The sequence below is a fragment of the Podarcis cretensis genome, assembly GCF_951804945.1.
Source record: "Podarcis cretensis genome assembly, chromosome: 10".
NCBI classification, from domain to species: domain Eukaryota; kingdom Metazoa; phylum Chordata; class Lepidosauria; order Squamata; family Lacertidae; genus Podarcis; species Podarcis cretensis.
In genome coordinates, this window is record NC_137179.1 from 4,547,674 (window position 1) to 4,566,237 (window position 18,564).

Consider the following 18,564-nt stretch of genomic DNA (forward strand, 5'->3'; position numbering starts at 1 on the left):
CTTTGGTGCAGGCACATCTCTCAAATGCACGACCTCAAGTCCATGCCACAAGCGACAGGCACGTGGGAAAGGGACAGCTACGGGGCAGGGTTTGGTTGGGGGTAGCACGATGCCATGCAGAACCCAAAACTCCCAAGGAAGGCACTGGGGTTAGCCTGCCAGAGTTGCTGGGTTGGGAACCCAAAGCTGAGAAGGGGGGGACCCCTTGCTTGAGGGTTATGGGGAAGCTTTCTCATATCCTTCCAGATCTAACAGATCTGTATTTTTTAACAAAATCCAATCCCTTAACCAACATAGGCAAGATGCTTCATAATATAATTTCAAATATGGCAGGGGAAAAACCTCCTCTTTCTTTAATTCTTGGTTTTTTCTCTTGCCAGATGAACTTTGTTGTTACTTTTTGCTATTCTTTGAAGTAACCCAACCCAAATAACAATATACGGTAACCCAAATAAAAATAACATTTCGGGTAGCACATTCATTTTTATATTTTTCTCGCCTGGTATAGCCAGCAGTCAAAGCAGCTGAGGTCTTGCAAGGGCTTTTCTTTCACTACCTTGCAAACCGCCTAGCAGTCTCTGCGGACGCAGGGCTGAAAACGTATGAATCTTCTCCCCCTACCCCACGAACCAAGCAACCAAACAAACGAAACAGGAGTCTGGGTGGTCGGGACACGGTGGCTCTGCCCGTTCCATGCGATTGCCGGGCCATCTCATGCCAGGAAGCGTGGGCGCAAGCGAGGCTTCGCCAGGCCTGCTCTTACTAACTTGGTTTGCGCGGCTTGGGCATGGTGGGGGGTGGGATTTTCTTGGCCTTGTCGGCGGGCGGGGTGTGGACGGACTGAGGGATGATCTGGAGGGGGGAGACGCCGGGCGGAGGCGGGGGGAACGGCGCTGGAGGGTCCGAGGAGAAAGGAGAGGATGTGTTAGTGATGTTTGATGGGGTGAGGAAGCAGGGAGAGCCCCAGGCCCAGCTAGAAGCCTCCCCCCCAAAAGCAGACAGACCGCCTCAGTTTGCCCATCTGTGTAATGGGAATGCTGATCTCCTAGTCATTTACCTACGGCAAGCATGGGGAAACCAGGGTTTAATATTTTGATTTTGTCCTGTGAACCGGCCTGAGACCTCCAAGTCTAGGGCGGTGTATAAACGCAATTAAGAAAATTCAATAACGAAACCTTGGGCATCCTAATTTGGCCAGCAAGGCTGTTTTCCCCCCAGCCACACCCACCTGTAAAGTCAACTCGCAGCCGCAACCCTAATTCAAGGCGGGGCTGCAAAGGGGGGAAAGAGGAACCCAGAGCACACTAAAAGTGCACTCCCCATTCTTCCTCTGAAGTTGAATCACCTGAAATCAGGTGATTGACAGGTGGGCACTTTTGAGTCAAAAGGGGGAGCCGGCTCTGGATTCAGCCCACTGGCGAGATCCAGTTCCCCACCCAAGCCTTGCACAGAACAATCAGACACCTGCCTCTGAGCTTGCACAGAGTGTGTTCACTTTTGAGGAAGGAACCACAACCTATCCCCAAATAGCCAGGATTAAGAGTTTTCAAGCCTGCTAACTCACGGGGAGACCTTGGGAAAGTCACTGTCCCTCGGACTCGGTTTGCAGATCTGTAAAATGGCCACAGCAGCTGTAAGGCTCAGAAGTAGATCCCATTTAGCTCAGTCGAATTCAGGCCCTACCAGCCTAAGAACCGACCTCAGAGGGCTGTTGTGCAGCGATCCCAAAGAGGATACGAAACAGCAAAGGTTTTGCAGGTTAAAAAACGCAGAGTTCGGGGGGGGGGGGTTGTGAGAAAATGAGGACTAAGGCTAGAGAGCAGAGCTCAGCTGTGTGCCCAGGGGAATGTTGTTCTCAGGAAGCTTCTGGTGTGTCAGATTCCTGTTTTTCAGTGCAAAGGAGAGAGGGGAGCTGGCCGTGTGATTCCAGACCTTTCCGCAGGCGTATATAGTCCAAAATGGACTATATTGCATTATATCAGCTAGGGATTTTGTGAGGCGCTTTGGCCGAGACAGGAGCAATGACCGCCAAGATGCCACAGAGGGCTTGAATGGTGGAAAATAAGGAGGGCACCATCAATCTCAGCCCAGGAACCAAAAGAAAATTAATAAAGATAAATTCCTGGCGCGGGAGACCAGGAATAACTCCCGTCGGTGACAAAGAGCTTTCAAAATGCAGAGTTTGCCGATAAAAAGTTCAATTTGGTGAATGGATGTGCCAATCGCACCTCTCCTTTATATCAGAGCCAGTGAAGGCGGTGAAGGTCCTGTGTGAGTGTCTGGAGGCGGTTGGAGGATGGATGGCGGAAAACAGATTGAGGTTGAATCCTGACAAGACAGGACTGTTTTGGGGGGACAGGAGGCGGGCAGGTGTGGAGGACTCCCTGGTCCTGAATGGGGCAACTGTGCCCCTGAAGGACCAGGTGCGCAGCCTGGGGGTCATTCTGGACTCACATCTATCCATGGAGGCACAGGTCAGTTCTGTGTCCAGGGCAGCTGTCTACCTGGTACGCAGGATGAGACCCTCCCTGCCCGCAGACTGTATCGCCAGAGTGGTGCATGCTCTAGTTATTTCCCGCTTGGACTACTGCCATGGGCTCTACATGGGGCTACCTTTGAAGGTGACCCGGAAACTGCAACTAATCCAGTATGTGGCAGCTAGACTGGTGACTGGGAGCGGCCGCCGAGACCACATAACTCTGAGAGATCTGAGAGATCCCAGTACGTTTCTGAGCACAATTCCAAGTGTTGGTGCTGACCTTGAAACCCCTAAACGGCCTCAGTCCTGTATACCTGAAGGAGCATCTCCACCCCCATCGTTCAGCCCGGACACTGAGGTCCAGCTCCGATGGGGATTCTCCCTGCAAGAAGCGAGGTTACAGGGAACCAGGCAGAGGGCCTTCTCGGTGGTGGCACCCGCCCTGTGGAACGCCCTCCCTTCAGATGTCAAGGAAATAAACAACTACCCGACTTTTAGAAGACATCTGAAGGCAGCCCTGTTTAGGGAAGTTTTTAATCTTTGGTGTTTTATCTTGCTTTTAATATCCTGTTGGAAGCTGACTATAGTGGCTGGGGAAACCCATTCAAATGGGCCGGGTATTATTATTATTATTATTATTATTATTATTATTATGGCCAGTAGCCCCAGCTGGGACCCCAAACTCCTAGACAGGCTTCCCTGGAGGAAGCAGGACACACAGTTGAAATAATGGCTTCTCTTTGGACTAGCCCCATTGCTTGGCAACGGTTTGGGGTACCAAGGAGTCTGGACCCCAGGAAGGGGCACCCGTCGCCCACCCAAGGGTCTGCCCCCCTAAGCTCTCTGTTAGCCCCATATTGGAGAGAAACAGAGGCAGCTTGGCTCCCCACTCCCTGGTACTGGGGTCTCCAAAATGGCCCCCTTCTCCCAGTGTTTTAATCTGGGGTTAGCAAGTTGGCTTCCAGGGGTTATACCAGGTTTTTTGGGGAGTGTGGGTCTGAGCACTGCTGGTTTTTCTTCTGTGAAATGGGTATATGGTGACCACGACTGTTTCTTCTATTTCCAAACCTGTCCCCTTGGATCCCAAAAAGGTTGAGAACGCCCCCTGTTAAGCTACAAAAGAATTTTATTAATAATAATACAGTGGTGCCCCGCAAGACGAATGCCTCTCAAGACGAAAAACCCGCTAGACAAAAGGGTTTTCCGTTTTGGAGGCGCTTGGCAAAACAAATTTCCTATGGGCTTGCTTCGCAAGACGAAAATGTCTTGCGAGTTCCTGTGGGGTTTTTTTCCTCCCCCCCCCCTTTTCTAAGCCGCTTAGCCGCTTATCTGCTTATCTGCTTATCCGCTAAGCCGCTAAAAGCCGCTAAAAGCCGCTAATAGCGCTAATCCGCTAAGCCGTCAATGGGCTTGCTTCGCAAGACGAAAAAACCGCAAGATGAAGAGACTTGCGGAACGGATTCTTTTCGTCTTGTGAGGCACCACTGTAATAATAATCATCATCATCATCATCATCATCATCATCGTCCACTTTTTCTCCAAAGATCTTGGGGCGGCATCCATGAGTTTATGCCGTTTGCTTTCGCACAACAGCCCTGTGAAGTAGGGTCCGGCTGGGATATTGCAACAGGTCACCCTCCCTTCATGCCCAAATAGAGATTCGAACCCAGATCTCCCTGGATCTGGCTGGGATATTGCAACAGACCTAGGGTCACCCTCCCTTCGTGCCCAAACAGAGATTCGAACCCAGATCTCCCTGGATCCAGCATTCTAACAACTATACCACATGGGCTCCCCTTGATGACGACGATTTAATTTATTGATTTATCACCCCCCACACAATTCTCCTCCCCCCCCCCTTTAATTTTCACGACATCCCTGTGAGGTAGGGTAGCTTAGACTGAGAGGCAGGGACTGGTCACCCACTGACCAAGGGGAGAGGGGAGCAATTTGAACCCTTGTCTTTCCCAGATCCTAGTCTGAAATGCTCTAACCACTACCCCACGCTGCCTCGCCGCTCTCAGGCTGCAAAGGCTTCTTTCTGAGAGTTAAGGAAATGAATAGGGTGGCATTTTGGAGGCGAAAGACAGGCATGGAAATGGGGAGGGAGGGAGGGAGGGAGGGAGGGAGGGAGGAGGGAGGAAGGAAGGAAGGAAGGAAGGAAGGAAGGAAGGAAGGAAGGAGGGGAAAAGGAAGCGTTAGGCGGCCTTACCTTCTGAGATGTTGACGGTGAAGGGGCTTTTGGGGATCTGAGCCCCCGCAAAGGTGACGTAGAGGGTGTGCGGACCCTCCAGGACGGGGTGATAAGTGCAGCGGAAAATACTGTCGCCCTTGTCCTCCAGTACCACCTCCACGGTGTCACGGCGGCCCTGGGGGTCCACAATTACCACGCCCACGTCTCCAGTCCCCGCACCTGTTGGGCAGAGGCGGCGTGAGGGGCACAGCTCAGGATCCAACCCTCACATACAAACACACCATGCACTCCATCTAGTGTTTGGCCCGTGTCCTCACATTGGGGTTGGGCTGGATGACCTCTGGGGAACCCCTTCCAACTCTGGCTGTCGGAAGAATCGTGTGCCGGGTGCCCCCCTCCCTTCCCACAGATGTCGGTCCTCTCCACACCCTTCCGGCCGTCCCCCCTCCCTGGACAAGGGCCACGATCCGCGCTTCAAAGGGCTTTGGAAGAAGTTCCTGCTGGGATATTGGGGTTGCCAAGTGAGGAGCGCCCCAGACCCTGAGATCTCAGAGACCGAAACAGAGAGCTATGGGTCGCCCCGAGTGATGTCACAGGGAAGAGCCCTGGTGATGTCATCGGGAAAGACCCTGGAGAAGGAGGTTAATTGGGAATGAGGAGCGGATGACTCAGCCCGCCAGATGTTTTAGGGCTACAACTCCCATCATCCCTGACCACTGGTCCTGTTAGCTAGGGATCATGGGAGTTGTAGTCCCAAAACATCTGGAAGGGCTGAGTTTGCCTATGCCTGGTCTAAGCTACACTTTGCATCCATCTCCTGCTGAGCTGAAGCTTGCAAGCTACACACACAATCTTCTTAAATAATTATTATTACCATCATACCTCGGGTTGAAGTTGCTTCAGGTTGAGCGGTTTCGGGTCGCTCTCTGTGGCGACCCGGAAGTAACGGGACGCGTTGCTTCCGGGTTTCACCGCTCGCGCATACGCAGACAAAATGACGTCATGCGCATGCACGGAAGCGGCGAATCGTGACCCACGCAGGCGCAGACGTGGGTTGCATTCGCTTCTGGGTGCGAACGGGGCTCCGGAACGGATCCCGTTCGTATCCAGAGCTAAAAAGGTAAAAGTAAAGGGATCCCTGACCATTAGGTCCAGTCGTGGCCGACTCTGGGGTTGCGGCGCTCATCTCGCTTTATTGGCCGAGGGAGCCGGCGTACAGCTTCCGGGTCATGTGGCCAGCAGGACTAAGCCGCTTCTGGCGAACCGGAGCAGTGCACGGAAACGCCATTTACCTTCCCACCAGAGCGGTACCTATTTATCTACTTGCACTTGGACATGCTTTCGAACTGCTAGGTTGGCAGGAGCAGGGACCGAGCAACGGGAGCTCACCCTGTCGCGGGGATTCGAACCGCCGACCTTCTGATCAGCAAGTCCTAGGCTCTGTGGTTTAACCCACAGCGCCACCCGCGTCCAATCCAGAGGTACCACTATATTATTATTATTTATTATTATTATTATTATTATTATTATTATTGGCACTCTCGCCCATCTGGGAGACAAAGCACCCTCCCTTCCACCTGCAGTGGGGGCATCATTCAGGCAAATTTGGAGACGTTCAAGTCAAGAGCTAGCAGACTGGCAACCCTCGAGAGAAATTAGCCATGGAGCTTCCACACTCAGGGGCAGTTTACCTTGGATGTACTGGGGGCACTTAGTCGAGCAGGGCTGCCTGGAGGTTTCTCAGAGGCATCTGCCTGGCCACTTACCTGCCGTGTAGATGTCAAAGTAGGTAGGCTTATGAGCCACGTTGCCCACGGGCTCCAGGCCTGGGCCCCGGGCCGTCACCTTGTTGGCATCGCCCAGCGCCATGCCCACGTTGACTTCGAAGGGGCTCTTGTCGATATTCTGCCCGGCGAAAAGAACTGTGACCTAGGGAGGGAGAGCAGGGAGGGGAAGAGAGTGATTTTTGTGGTATGGGGAGGGAACCAGCCTGGACTGGCACACACTGGCAAAAGGTCAGAAAGGGGCATAACATCGATCAAGGTTTGGAACAACGCTCCTGCGAGGAAAGATCCCTGCATTGTGTGGGCTTGGATATCTAAATCAGAACCAGTGAAGGCGGTGAAGGTCCTGTGTGAGTGTCTGGAGGCGGTTGGAGGATGGATGGCGGCTAACAGATTGAGGTTGAATCCTGACAAGACAGAAGGACTGTTTTGGGGGGACAGGGGGCAGGCAGGTGTGGGGGACTCCCTGTTCCTGAATGGGGTAATTGTGCCCCTGAAGGACCAGGTGCGCAGCCTGGGAGTTATTCTAGACTCACAGCTGTCCATAGAGGCGCAGGTCAGTTCTGTGTCCAGGGCAGCTGTTTACCAGCTCCATCTGGTACGCAGGATGAGACCCTACCTGCCCGCAGACTGTCTCGCCAGAGTCGTGCATGCTCTGGTTATCTTCCGCTTGGACTACTGCAATGCGCTCTATGTGGGGCTACCTTAGAAGGTGACCCGGAAACTACAACTAATCCAGAACACAGCAGCTAGACTGGTGTCTGGGAGCGGCTGCCGAGACCACATAACACCAGTCCAAAAAAACCTACATTGGCTCCCAGTACGTTTCCGAGCACAATTCAAAGTGTTGGTGCTTTAAAGCTCTAAACGGCCTCGGTCCTGTAGACCTGAAGGAGTGTCTCCACCCCCATCATTCAGCCCGGACACTGAGGTCCTGCTCCGAGGGCCTTCTGGTGGTTCCCTCCCTGTGAGAAGTGAGGTTGCAGGGAACCAGACAGAGGGCCTTCTTGGTGGTGGCGCCTGCCCTGTGGAATGCCCTCCCATCTGATGTCAAGGAAATAAACAACTATCCAACTTTTAGAAGACATCTGAAGGCAGCCCTGTTTAGGGAAGTTTTTAATGCTTGATGTTTTATTCTGCTTTTAATCGGTTGGGAGCCGTCCAGAGTGGCTGGGGAAACCCAGCCGGATGGGTGAAGTATAAATAAATTATTATTATTATTATTATTATTATTATTATTATTATTATTAGACCCCGGGGTCCCTTCCAGCTCTACACTTCTCTGATTCCATGCTTACAGGAGAAGAGGGCATCTCACCTTATGCAAGCCAGCCACTTTCGGCACGTAGGAGACAGAATACGTCCGGTTCTTGTCATTGTTGGCGACCACTTTGGCCTGGGTGGGTGAGGAACGAAAGCAGGAGACATTATTTCCTAGGAAAATGCGCCCTCGCCCGTGTCCCTACTGTGGTGTCCCGCAATATAAGTAAAGTTAAAGGGACCCCTGACCATTAGGTCCAGTTGTGGCCGACTCTGGGGTTGCGGGACTCATCTCGCTTTACTGGCCGAGGGAGCCGGCGTACAGCTTCCGGGTCATGTGGCCAGCACGACAAAGCCGCTTCTGGCGAACCAGAGCAGCGCACGGAAACGCCATTTACCTTCCCACTGGAGTGGGACATATTTATCTACTTGCACTTTGACGTGCCTTTGAACTGCTAGGTTGGCAGGAGCAGGGACCGAGCAACGGGAGCTCACCCCGTCGTGGGGATTCGAACTGCTGACCTTCTGATCGGCAAGTCATAGGCTCTATGGTTTAACCCACAGCGCCACCCGCGTCCCGCAATATAGGGCCTTGCATTTGTTGCTGGACTCTGGCATGGGAAATGGCAAAGGATTATGGGGGTTGTAGTCCGGCAACAGCTGGGGGGGGCTGCATGCTTCCCATCTTTGCTTGGTATTGCAAGAGTCTTTCGCCCCTGAAACCTCCCGTTTCAATTTTATCAGGCGCAGGACTCCACAAAACTCAGGGGCTTACAGAAGGGCAAGGAGAAGAGCATAAGGCATGAAATTAATGGACTATGCAGAATTGGATAAATTAACAGGAAGGATTCGAAACCTGTGGCACCAGAGATTCTTAGAAGACTGGAGTAAATATACGAACTATTTGAAAAGCAATTATAATGAACAGATTACGCTAGCAGGACTGCAAGAAGTTCTGTAAGGAGGACTATTTGAAATATTGCAAGAAAGAACATGAAGAGAATTCTTAGTTAATGATAATTAAAAGTAATAGAGAAATTAAGAAATGCAGAACAAGCGATAAAGAACAGAAAATCTTCAGAGGTTGTTGACGCAAGTCTAAAATATTGTAGAAGGTAAGAAGTTATGTTAAATGATTGTTGGAAATGATATGTTAAAAAAACACACAATGAAAATGTATTTATTTATTTTTTTTTAAAAAAAAGGGGGAAGAGCAGAAGGCTGCAGAGCCCAGTACCTCCTCTGTGTGGCCTTCAGGGTCTTCGATGTAGACCAGCACCTCTCCCAATCCTGCCTCGATGGTTTCCACTGTGAAATGGGCTGGTTTCAGCACCGTGTTGCCGTGGGGCTCGATCCCTGCGCGGAACATCAGATACGTTAGCCGGGATACAGAAGATGGAACAACGTCCCTTTCCAGGTCCCCAGTTCTCCTCCTCCTCCTCCTCCTCCTTATTATTATTATTATTATTATTATTATTATTATTATTATTATTATTATTATTCCCCTTTTCTGAATCCTCATAGAATTGTAAAACCATTCCAACCCCCTCCTCCACAAATGATCAAGAATTCGTCCCATCCGCTTTTGCAAACTTTGATTTCGCCCGGTCTCCGTTTAAGCCTTTGGCCTGATCTGCTTATCAAATCAGATGATTCATCGGCTCGGATGCTTCAGCTGAGATTCCTGCGTCTCAGGGGGGGCTGGACTCTATGACCTTTGGGGGGGGCCCCATCCCACTCGACGATTCTACAAACCGCAAGATTAGCTTGCGAGCTCTTTAACCGCCTTCCTCAGCAATTCGCTCGTCCCGTGCTTTTTAACAGAACTTCCCCATCTAATGTTTATTTTAAAGTGGAGTCTGTCTGTCTGTCTGTCTGTCTGTCTGTCTGTCTGTCTGTTTGCCTTTGGGCCCTTTAATTCACTTTGCATTTGTAAACCCCAAGTGGCTGAATTACTCCCTTCAGGGATTCTACAGCTCTGACTCCTGCATCGCAGCGGGTTGGGATGGATGACCTTGAGGGTCCCATTCTACGATTCTATGAAATGGAAAGAAGAGTCCAGAGGCCCCCTCTTTAGCTCCAGAACACAGAAGGCTTCTCTGGTTGATTGATCCGGATTGATCCCTTTCTTAAAGTGACGGGAGCAGGCCTTTTCCTGGTCATTTGGGAGTTGGGTGGAGACGAGAGCAATTACTGTATTTTTCGCTCTATAGCATGCACTTTTCCCCCTCCAAAAATTAAGGGGAAATGTGTGTGCGTCCTATAGAGCGAATGCAGGCTGCGCGGCTAAGCCCAAAGCCAGAACAGGGAGACGGAGCGCTGCGCACTGCCCTGCAGAGGCTTCAAAGGCTGTCCCCGAAGCCTCAAGTCGTTGGAGTGCAGTGGGAACTCACGCTGCGCTCTAAAGGCTTCAGGGATCTTTGAGGCTGGCGGTGGAGAAAAGCAGCACTTCCCCCCACCGCCAGCCCCACAAGCTCGGGGGGGCAGGGCAAGGCTGCACGTAGCCTTTGCTCTGTTCCCTGACCTGCTCTTTGGGTCTGGCGGTGGGGGAAAGCAGCGCTTCCCAGTGGCGTAGCGTGGGGGGTGCAGGGGGGCCGGCCGCACCGGGCGAAACATCTGGGGGGGGTGCTCGCCGCCTCCGGAGTCACCAAAGAGCCTCGGGCGCAGGCTGTAGCAGAGCCCCATGTCTCGCGGAACCGACGAGCTGTGCGCGCGTCTGGGCTGAAGGCGTCCGGCAGACAGCGGCTCTCAGCGCTCGCCGTGGTCCCCGCGCATCAGGGCTGCGGAGGGCGCGCCAGGCAGCCCCTCCTCACAGCCCCGCCGCTGCTGCTGCAGCTGCTGGGCCATGTTGCATTTTCCTCGCCTCTCTGCCCTCCTCCTCCTGCGGGCAAGCGGCGTCGTTTGGGCGGCAGCGCCAGCGGCAACTCGCCTCAGATCACCTGACACGGACCCGCCGCCGCCGCCGTGGCTACCTTACCGTAAATACCCCAGCCCAGGCAGCAGCAAGAAGTAGCTGGCAGCGGCAGCAGGTTAGGGGTTAGGGGCGCAAATTACTTGCCTTGCCCCGGGTTAGGGGGCGCAAATTACTTGCCTTGCCCCGGGTTAGGGGGCGCAAATTACTTGCCTTGCCCCGGGTGCTGACAACCCACACTACACCGCTGGCGCTTCCCCCCGCCAGCCCCAAAGAGCAGGGCGAAAGGAACCTGAAGCCTCCGGAGCCCAGAGGGAACTCCCTCCACACTCCGGAGGCTTCGGGTTGCCTTTACTGAAGCCTCCAGAGCGAGAGGGGTCAGTGCGCACCGACCCCTCTCGCTCTCCAGGCTTCCCAAGGTCTGAAGCCTCCGGAGCGCAGAGGGTTTGGGTGCATGCACATTGAACGCACCTTGTTTTAGAGGGGTAGAACAAGAAAAAAATATATTTTTTTCCTGTTCTCCCCCTCCTATGGTCCGGTGCATCCTATAGAGCGAAAAATACGGTAATTCTCTTGGCCAGTGCCCTCTTAACAGCTTGGTCAGGGCTACTTACCTGGGCCGTAAGCCTTGGCTTTCTTGGGGTTCAGCTGTTTAGAACGCAGGGGAGCCCCCGGCTTCAGTTTGGCTTTGGGGAACTGAGAGAGGTAGGTCATGACCGAGTGCTCATCCACATTGGGGTCCACAATCTCTTCAGGGGCGATCACCTGCGAGGAGAAGGAGTAATAATAATCATCATCATCATAAATTTTTTTTATACCCCACCCTCCCCGGCCAGAGCCGGGCTCAGGGCGGCCAACACCAATAAAATTTCAGAAAAAACATAATAAGAAAAAAAGCAACCACAATTTAAAATGCAGGTTAAAATGCAATTTAAATGCAGCCTCATTTTAAAAGTCAAAACCATAAGGGGAGGGAAACATAAGGGTCAGACTGAGTCCAAACCAAAGGCCAGGCGGAACAGCTCTGTCTTGCAGGCCCTGCGGAAAGATGTCAAGTCCCAAAGGGCCCTGGTCACTTGGGACAGAGCGTTCCACCAAGTCGGGGCCAGCACTGAAAAGGCCATGTTATTCCGCCGAAGAGGAATAACACCCCTTCCTCACCAGTGGTTTTCCTCCGGCGTGCCAAAGCCCCCCCCCTTCCCTGTTCCGCAACAGGCAAAAATTCAACCGGCGAAGCACGAAAAGAGGCTTTGCCGGTTGAATTACCGCCTGCCGGACAACTTTTAAAGGCAGAGGGGAAAGGGTGGCTTTGGTCCAGAGAGCCCAGCCCTTTGGAGACCCTGTTTTTTGCCAAGGTGGTACCTGGGGCACTCCCAGCCAGTCGTCCGCCTGCTGCATAGCCTCCCGGGCGTTTTCCACGGGCTGGTTAGGATCCCAGGTCTCCCAGTCCGGGCACAGGCCTATGGGAAGGAGAGATAAAGACAGGGTCAGACGGGCAGCGCCAGCCTTGGGGGCGCCTGCCAGGAGAGCCAGAGACAATAGGGGCATTGTGGCCACCCTTGGCACAGATTGCCCGATCCAGCCGGAAAGGAACTGGATCCACTCCAGGGTTTATAGCAAGCCGTCCTGGCTGCCGAGAAGAACCGGAACTGGATTGAGGAAGGGAGTGCAAAGGGGAGAATTAAGACACGGAACCGGATAAGACTCAGCGGAAGGTCCCATGGTTAAGGTCCAAGAGTGGGCGGAGCCAGAGCCAATTGGAGGCGGAGCCAACACATGCTAGCGTCTCCTCCCTCTTCTTTCCTGCTAAGTTGCGCAATTTTATTTAAGATAATTATTACAAAATACAAGCAAAATACATACAAATACATACATACATATATTTTTCAGATAAGCACACCTATATACAAAAAAGAAAAGAGGAAGAAAAGAAAAAAGAAAAAGAAAAAAATAAGAAGAAAAATTGGAAGAATTTCTTCCAAATTTATTCTACAAATATCTCAATAATAAAACTTCATGGATTGACTCCCATCGCTTACACTGCACTTCCTATATACATTTTAAGCCAGTTTGTATCTGTTATTCTGTATTTTTCCCATACAAATATTCTAATCAATAAGTTTTCTAAATCTTTCATAAATCTATTCTAAATGCAACCAATACCTTCCACTTAATCCTTGTCTACCTTCTATGGATGTTTTTAAGGAGAGGTCGCATGGCCACCTGTCATGCATGTTTTAGCTGAGATTCTTGCATTGAAGCGGGTTGGACTAGATGACCCCTAGGGGTCCCTTCCAATTACAATTACAATTCCGCGATTCTGTGACTGGCAGGGCAGTGCCCTCTTTGCCCTTGTGGCACTTAACCTCCTGCAGCAGAGAAAGGACCTAGAGGCTGACATTTGTGGAACAGTCCCTGGGAATGATGTCACAGCAGGGACCCCCAAAGGCCATCTAGTCCCCTGAATTAAAAAAATTGAGGTCTTTTATATATATATAATCAATGTTCATAAATGTACCAAACAAAAACATACATAAATATATAAACCACATGTCTGAAGCAGCAGCCATGAAGCCATTTTGGCACCCAAACTGACCAGGGCTATAACCTAACAATGTAGGTTATAGTATGGTGGTTTCTTTGATTTTTCTGTTAACTGTTTGTTTGATTGTATGTTTGTTTACTTGTCTGTACTTCTGTTTTCTCATAAATGTATTTATTTTAAATTACTAAGGATATAGGGACGCGGGTGGCGCTGTGGGTTAAACCACAGAGCCTAGGACTTGCCATCAGAAGGTCCCGTTGCTCGGTCCCTGCTCCTGCCAACCTGGCAGTTCGAAAGCACACCAGTGCAAGTAGATAAATAGGTACCGCCCCAGCGGGAAGGTAAACGGCGTTTCTGTGCGCTGCTCTGGTTCGCCAGAAGCGGCTTAGTCCTGCTGGCCACGTGACCCGGAAGCTGTATGCTGGCTCCCTGAGACAGTAAAGCGAGATGCGCGCCACAACCCCAGAGTCGGCTACGACTGGACCTAATGGGCAGGGGTCCCTTTACCTTTTACTAAGGATATATTTAAAAAATAAAATAAATAAAATGCATCTCTGGGTTATTTGTGGGGTATAGGAATTTGTTCTTCCCCCCCCCCCTTCAAAATATACTCTGCCCCCCCCACAAGGTCTGAGGGACCCTGCTGAAAAAGTTTGCTGACCCCTTAGCTTATATAAAATACGCAGGGATTTATGCCATGCAAAATGAACCGTGGAAAGAGAAGAAGGTTTAAATGAAGACTGTCTTCTAAATTGTAGAATAGAAAATTTAATAAAAATTACATAATATATACAGTGGTGCCTCGCAAGACGAAATTAATCCGTTCCGTGAGGCTCTTCGTATAGCGGTTTCGTCGTCTTGCGAAGCAAGCCCATTGACAGCTTAGCGGATTGGTGCTATTAGCGGTTTAGCGGCTTTTAGCGGACCAGCTGATAAGCGGCTTAGTGGCTTAGAAAAGGGGGGGGAAGGGGGGAAAACCCGCAGGAACTCGCAAGACATTTTCGTCTTGCGAAGCAAGCCCATAGGGAAATTCGTTTTGCGAAGCGCCTCCAAAACGGAAAACCCTTTCGTCTAGCGGGTTTTCCGTCTTGCGAGGCGTTCGTCTTGCGGGGCACCACTGTATGTATGTATATATATGACCACTTCTCCTGACACGGCTGCTTCTGGAGTGACGCACGGCAGCTGCGCTGAACAGCAGAGTGCCACCGGGGTTGGGGTGGATGGCCACTGGGGGAACCCTCCAACACTACAATTCTGCCAGTTGCCGGGCAATTCTGCCGCTAGCCCTGAGAGGAAGAGGCCTTTTTGGAGCACTGCCGAGGATGGGCAGAGGCGTTCGTGCTGGAGATGGATTGCCAAACATTTGCAGAGAGCAGAAAGGACGGACGCAACCCGAAACCAGGAAGAAAGGGACGATGGATTAAACTAGAAGAGAACTTGTTTATTATATATTTGGCTATTTTTGAGTAATATTTGTGAAACAATAGATTGTGGCAGGAAAGGAAATAATTGGCTTTAGCAGAAAGATTTGAAGATAATAAGTACAAATATAATTTAAAGTCTAAATTTAAAGGTATATGGTTTTGAAAGTAAAGATAAAGTTAAAGGTAATATTGACAAATTAGAAACAGATTGTTAAGATAAACTATTCTTTTTTCTGATAAATATGGGAAGAATTTGCTGAAATAAGGATTAATTTGGAATACAAAAAAGGGAGGTATGAGGAGGTCCAAGACACAAGATAAAGAAACGAAGTTATTTTGAATACTGTATATATATTTTTTCTTCTTTTTTCTTTTTCTTATTTGCCTTTTTTCTGTTTTTGTTTGATTATGCTTTAAATTTTTTGTGTATTTTGAAATCTTGAATAAATATTATTTTTTTAAAAAAAAACAAAACAAAAAACAAACCTTTGCAGAGAGCTAAGCAGCAGCCTGGGGGATCCCGAGAGATGGAGAGAAAGTATGCCAAGAACTAAGGAAGGAGACAGACCCAGAGGGAAGCTATCGACATATAAGGCCTGGCGGCAGCTTCTGTTAACCTAAACTCCCCGGCACAACTCGGCTGGGCAGGCCCAGCGCTCAGCCGTCCATCGCTCGACCCTCCCGCCTCGCCAAGGATGCAAGTGCCAAGGAATCACATGATCCTCAAAGTGGGAGGGTGGGACACCTGGAGGTCATCCAGTCCAACCCCGTTCAAGGCAGGAAACGAAAGCTCTCGGGAGCAGGGTCTTCTCTTGAGGTTTCAGAAGGGACAGGACAGGTGGATATCCCCCATCCCATCTCCATTTAATTCGAACCTGCGCCTTAAAGCACCCACCCCCACCCAATATTTTTAACAGCAGCAGGATTCGGCCCTGCAACTTGTCCAGGACAAGAGTGCGTCTGCCCGTGCGTGGAGTGCTGTTCCCTTAAGTGTCAATGTAATCAGTCCCTTCGGCTGTCAGAGGGGGGGAGTGGCTCTCGGGCAAAGGGACCTCTCCTATGAGAATGCAACAATCCTGTAGGTGTCTACTCAGGTGTAAGTCCCACTAACTCAGGCGCAATCCTGCTCTCCATTTATCTGGGGCCAAACTGCTGTGAACTCAGCGGGGCTTATTTCTGAGTAGACGTCCGCAAGACAGCCACTTTAGTCCTGCATTTTCTTTGAGTCTCCTCGGTGCCCGCTGGTACAGATCCACACCACGCATATTAATCGTGTCTATAAATTTTATGGCACTTATAACCCACCAAATTTTATGGCACTTATAATGGGCCAAGATCCCCCACTGAACTTCACGGCTGCGCATGGATTCGAACCCTGGTCTCCCAGGTCCTCGTCTGACACTCTAAGCCAGGCATGGCCAAACTTGGCCCTCCAGATGTTTTCGGACTACAACTCCCATCATCCCTAGCTAACAGCGCCAGTGGTCAGGGATGATGGGAGTTGTAGTCTCAAAACATCTGGAGGGCCAAGTTTGGCCTTGCCTGCTAAGCACTACCCCACTGTCGCAAGCACATAACTTCCTCCCAAAACATAGCTGTCAACCTTTCCCTTTTCTTGCGAGGAATCCTATTCGGAATAAGGGGATTTCCCTTTAACGTTGCCAGCTATGTCCCAAAGAATCGTGGGAACTGTAGTTTTTCCTCACAGGGCTCCAAGCACCCATAGCGAACTACAGCTCCCATGATTCTTTGGTCAAAACCATGCACTTTAAATGTGTGCTGCATGTGCTTATGGCGAGCCAGTCAGATGGGCAGCATATATTATTATTATTATTATTATTATTATTATTATTATTATTATTAGGGTTCAGCTCTGCCCCGCAACTCCATGGCACGGCAGCACATGGCAAGTGAGCAGTCTGGCTGAGCCGTATCTGTGGCGATGAGACCTGTGGCTCGCCAAAAGCCACACTGATGATGGGTAGCAAACTAGACTTTACTCAGAGTAGGCCTATTGAAATTGACCACCGTGACTAAATTAGGTCCATTGATTTCAGTGGGTTTGCTCTGAGTTGAGTATCACTGAATAGAGCGAAATAGATCTGTGGCTTGCCAAAAGCCACACTGATGTTGCTAAGCAAGGTTTGCCTGCGGAGAAATCTTGCCTTAATTCCACAGATGTAAAAATAAAAATAAATGGAGGGGGGATTTAAATTCTGAACATTAAGGAGGCTACAGTCCACGTCAGACCCCTCTACACGGTGAGATACGTAAACCACAAACAAGCCAAGGGCTCCCACTGCCAACATATCCGTCCAGACCTCTGAGTTTGCCCAAATTTGGCTTGTTTTTCCTGAGCGGAGGGTAGATTCCCTTCCCCCCGCCCCCACCAGCCATAAATCCGAGAGAGAAGTGTTTAGGCTGATAAGTCCTGGAAGAGGAGATGAGCTCGGCAGCAAAACCAGCCCAAGAGGAGACACAGGGGAAGGCGGATTTCCTCAACCGGGTGCCCTCCAGCTTTTCTGAACTACAACTCCCAACTAGAACTCCCAACAACCGGCCGGCGCTAGGCAGCTGCAGTCCCAGAGAGCTGGAGGTTGCCAAGACTGCAACATAAATACCGGTAATCCTAATTCGGCAATCCTGGTGCAAAGGTTTTAGCCGTGCCTCTGAAAGCAGGAATTTATGTATAGTTTTCTATACAGTATTGGATATTCGGAGTCTTGCAGGAATTTATGTATAGGTTGGGGGGGGTTTGCCCCTCCAGCAAATATCATTTACATGCAACCCACTACCAAAACCATCACTTTTGTGACTTTTGTGATTTGTCCCCACAAAACACTTCATCACAGTTTCTTCCTATCTATTCAAAGGACCTCTGCTGCACGATACCAAATGTAAGAATTCACTGATAAATGTATCTATGTACTGGCTTACTAGGGAAACTTCAGAAATTCATATAGACATGTGAGCTCAGCTGCTCAGCAGCCCCTCTGCCTGAGTGATAATCCCTGGCATCCTGATACCTGAGTGCCAGACAGGTAGCCATTTTAGAAATAACAAACCCAGATGAAGACAAAAGGGTGGGATTAACTTGGCTGGGAAACAGGGAAATGTAAATGTCTCTTTTGTTACACTTGATGGGGTGGCGCTGTGGGTTAAACCACAGAGCCTAGGACTTGCCGATCAGAAGGTCGGTTGCTCGGTCCCTGCTCCTGCCAACCTAGCTGTTCAAAAGCACACCAGTGCAAGTAGATAAATAGGTACCGCTCCAGCAGGAAGGTAAACGATGTTTCCATGCGCTGCTCTGGTTCGCCAGAAGCGGCTTAGTCATTTTGGCTCCCAAACTGACCAAATGTTTTCCCTGCAAAGTCAAAGGAAAATGGAAAAGCCTCCCCGTTTTCTTTTCCTTCACAAATCCCGTCTTAAGGGTATGTCTGTGCATGAATAGGGTGTGAGCCTGTGACTTGGATCAGGAACTAAGTACAGTGGTGCCCCGCAAGACGAATGCCTCGCAAGACGGAAAACCCGCTAGACGAAAGGGTTTTCCGTTTTGGAGGTGCTCCGCAAAACGAATTTCCTATGGGCCTGCTTCGCAAGACGAAAATGTCTTGCGAGTTCCTGCGGGTTCCCCCCCCCCTTTTCTAAGCCGCTAAGCTGCTTATCAGCTTATCCGCTAAGCCGCTAATAGCGCTAATCCGCTAAGCCATCAATGGGCTTGCTTCGAAAAACGAAAGACGAAAAAACCACTAGACGAAGAGAATCGCGGAACGGATTCTTTTTGTCTTGTGAGGCACCACTGTATTTATCATTACAAAAGACTGGCCAGGCTCCCCAGGGTATCCAATCAAGTAAGCATTAACAGGTAACCTGCCAGACAGGAGGTAAACAAAGCACTCAGATTTCTGTTGTAGACCACCTTTTCTGTGATGTAGGTATGATGTATCTGGGGGGTGGTCTTGAGCTA

General features: G+C 50.4%; 1 protein-coding gene across 7 annotated transcripts in view; it reads right to left on the reverse strand.

Annotated features, from left to right (window-relative positions):
* The window catches only part of FLNC (filamin C), a 131,148-nt gene that overhangs the window by 75,917 nt on the left and 36,667 nt on the right, over positions 1-18,564 (reverse strand). For 4 of the 7 annotated variants that reach the window (XM_079992086.1, XM_079992082.1, XM_079992083.1 and 1 more), the window contains exons 3-9: positions 11,991-12,088; positions 11,243-11,393; positions 8,955-9,073; positions 7,776-7,853; positions 6,440-6,602; positions 4,692-4,892; positions 768-893 (exon numbers count right to left, since the gene is read on the reverse strand). In XM_079992086.1, coding sequence (XP_079848212.1) covers positions 768-893; positions 4,692-4,892; positions 6,440-6,602; positions 7,776-7,853; positions 8,955-9,073; positions 11,243-11,393; positions 11,991-12,088 — 936 coding nt within the window. The remainder of the gene's footprint in view (positions 1-767; positions 894-4,691; positions 4,893-6,439; positions 6,603-7,775; positions 7,854-8,954; positions 9,074-11,242; positions 11,394-11,990; positions 12,089-18,564) is intronic. The other 3 variants (XM_079992087.1, XM_079992085.1, XM_079992084.1) reach the window with 1 other exon arrangement.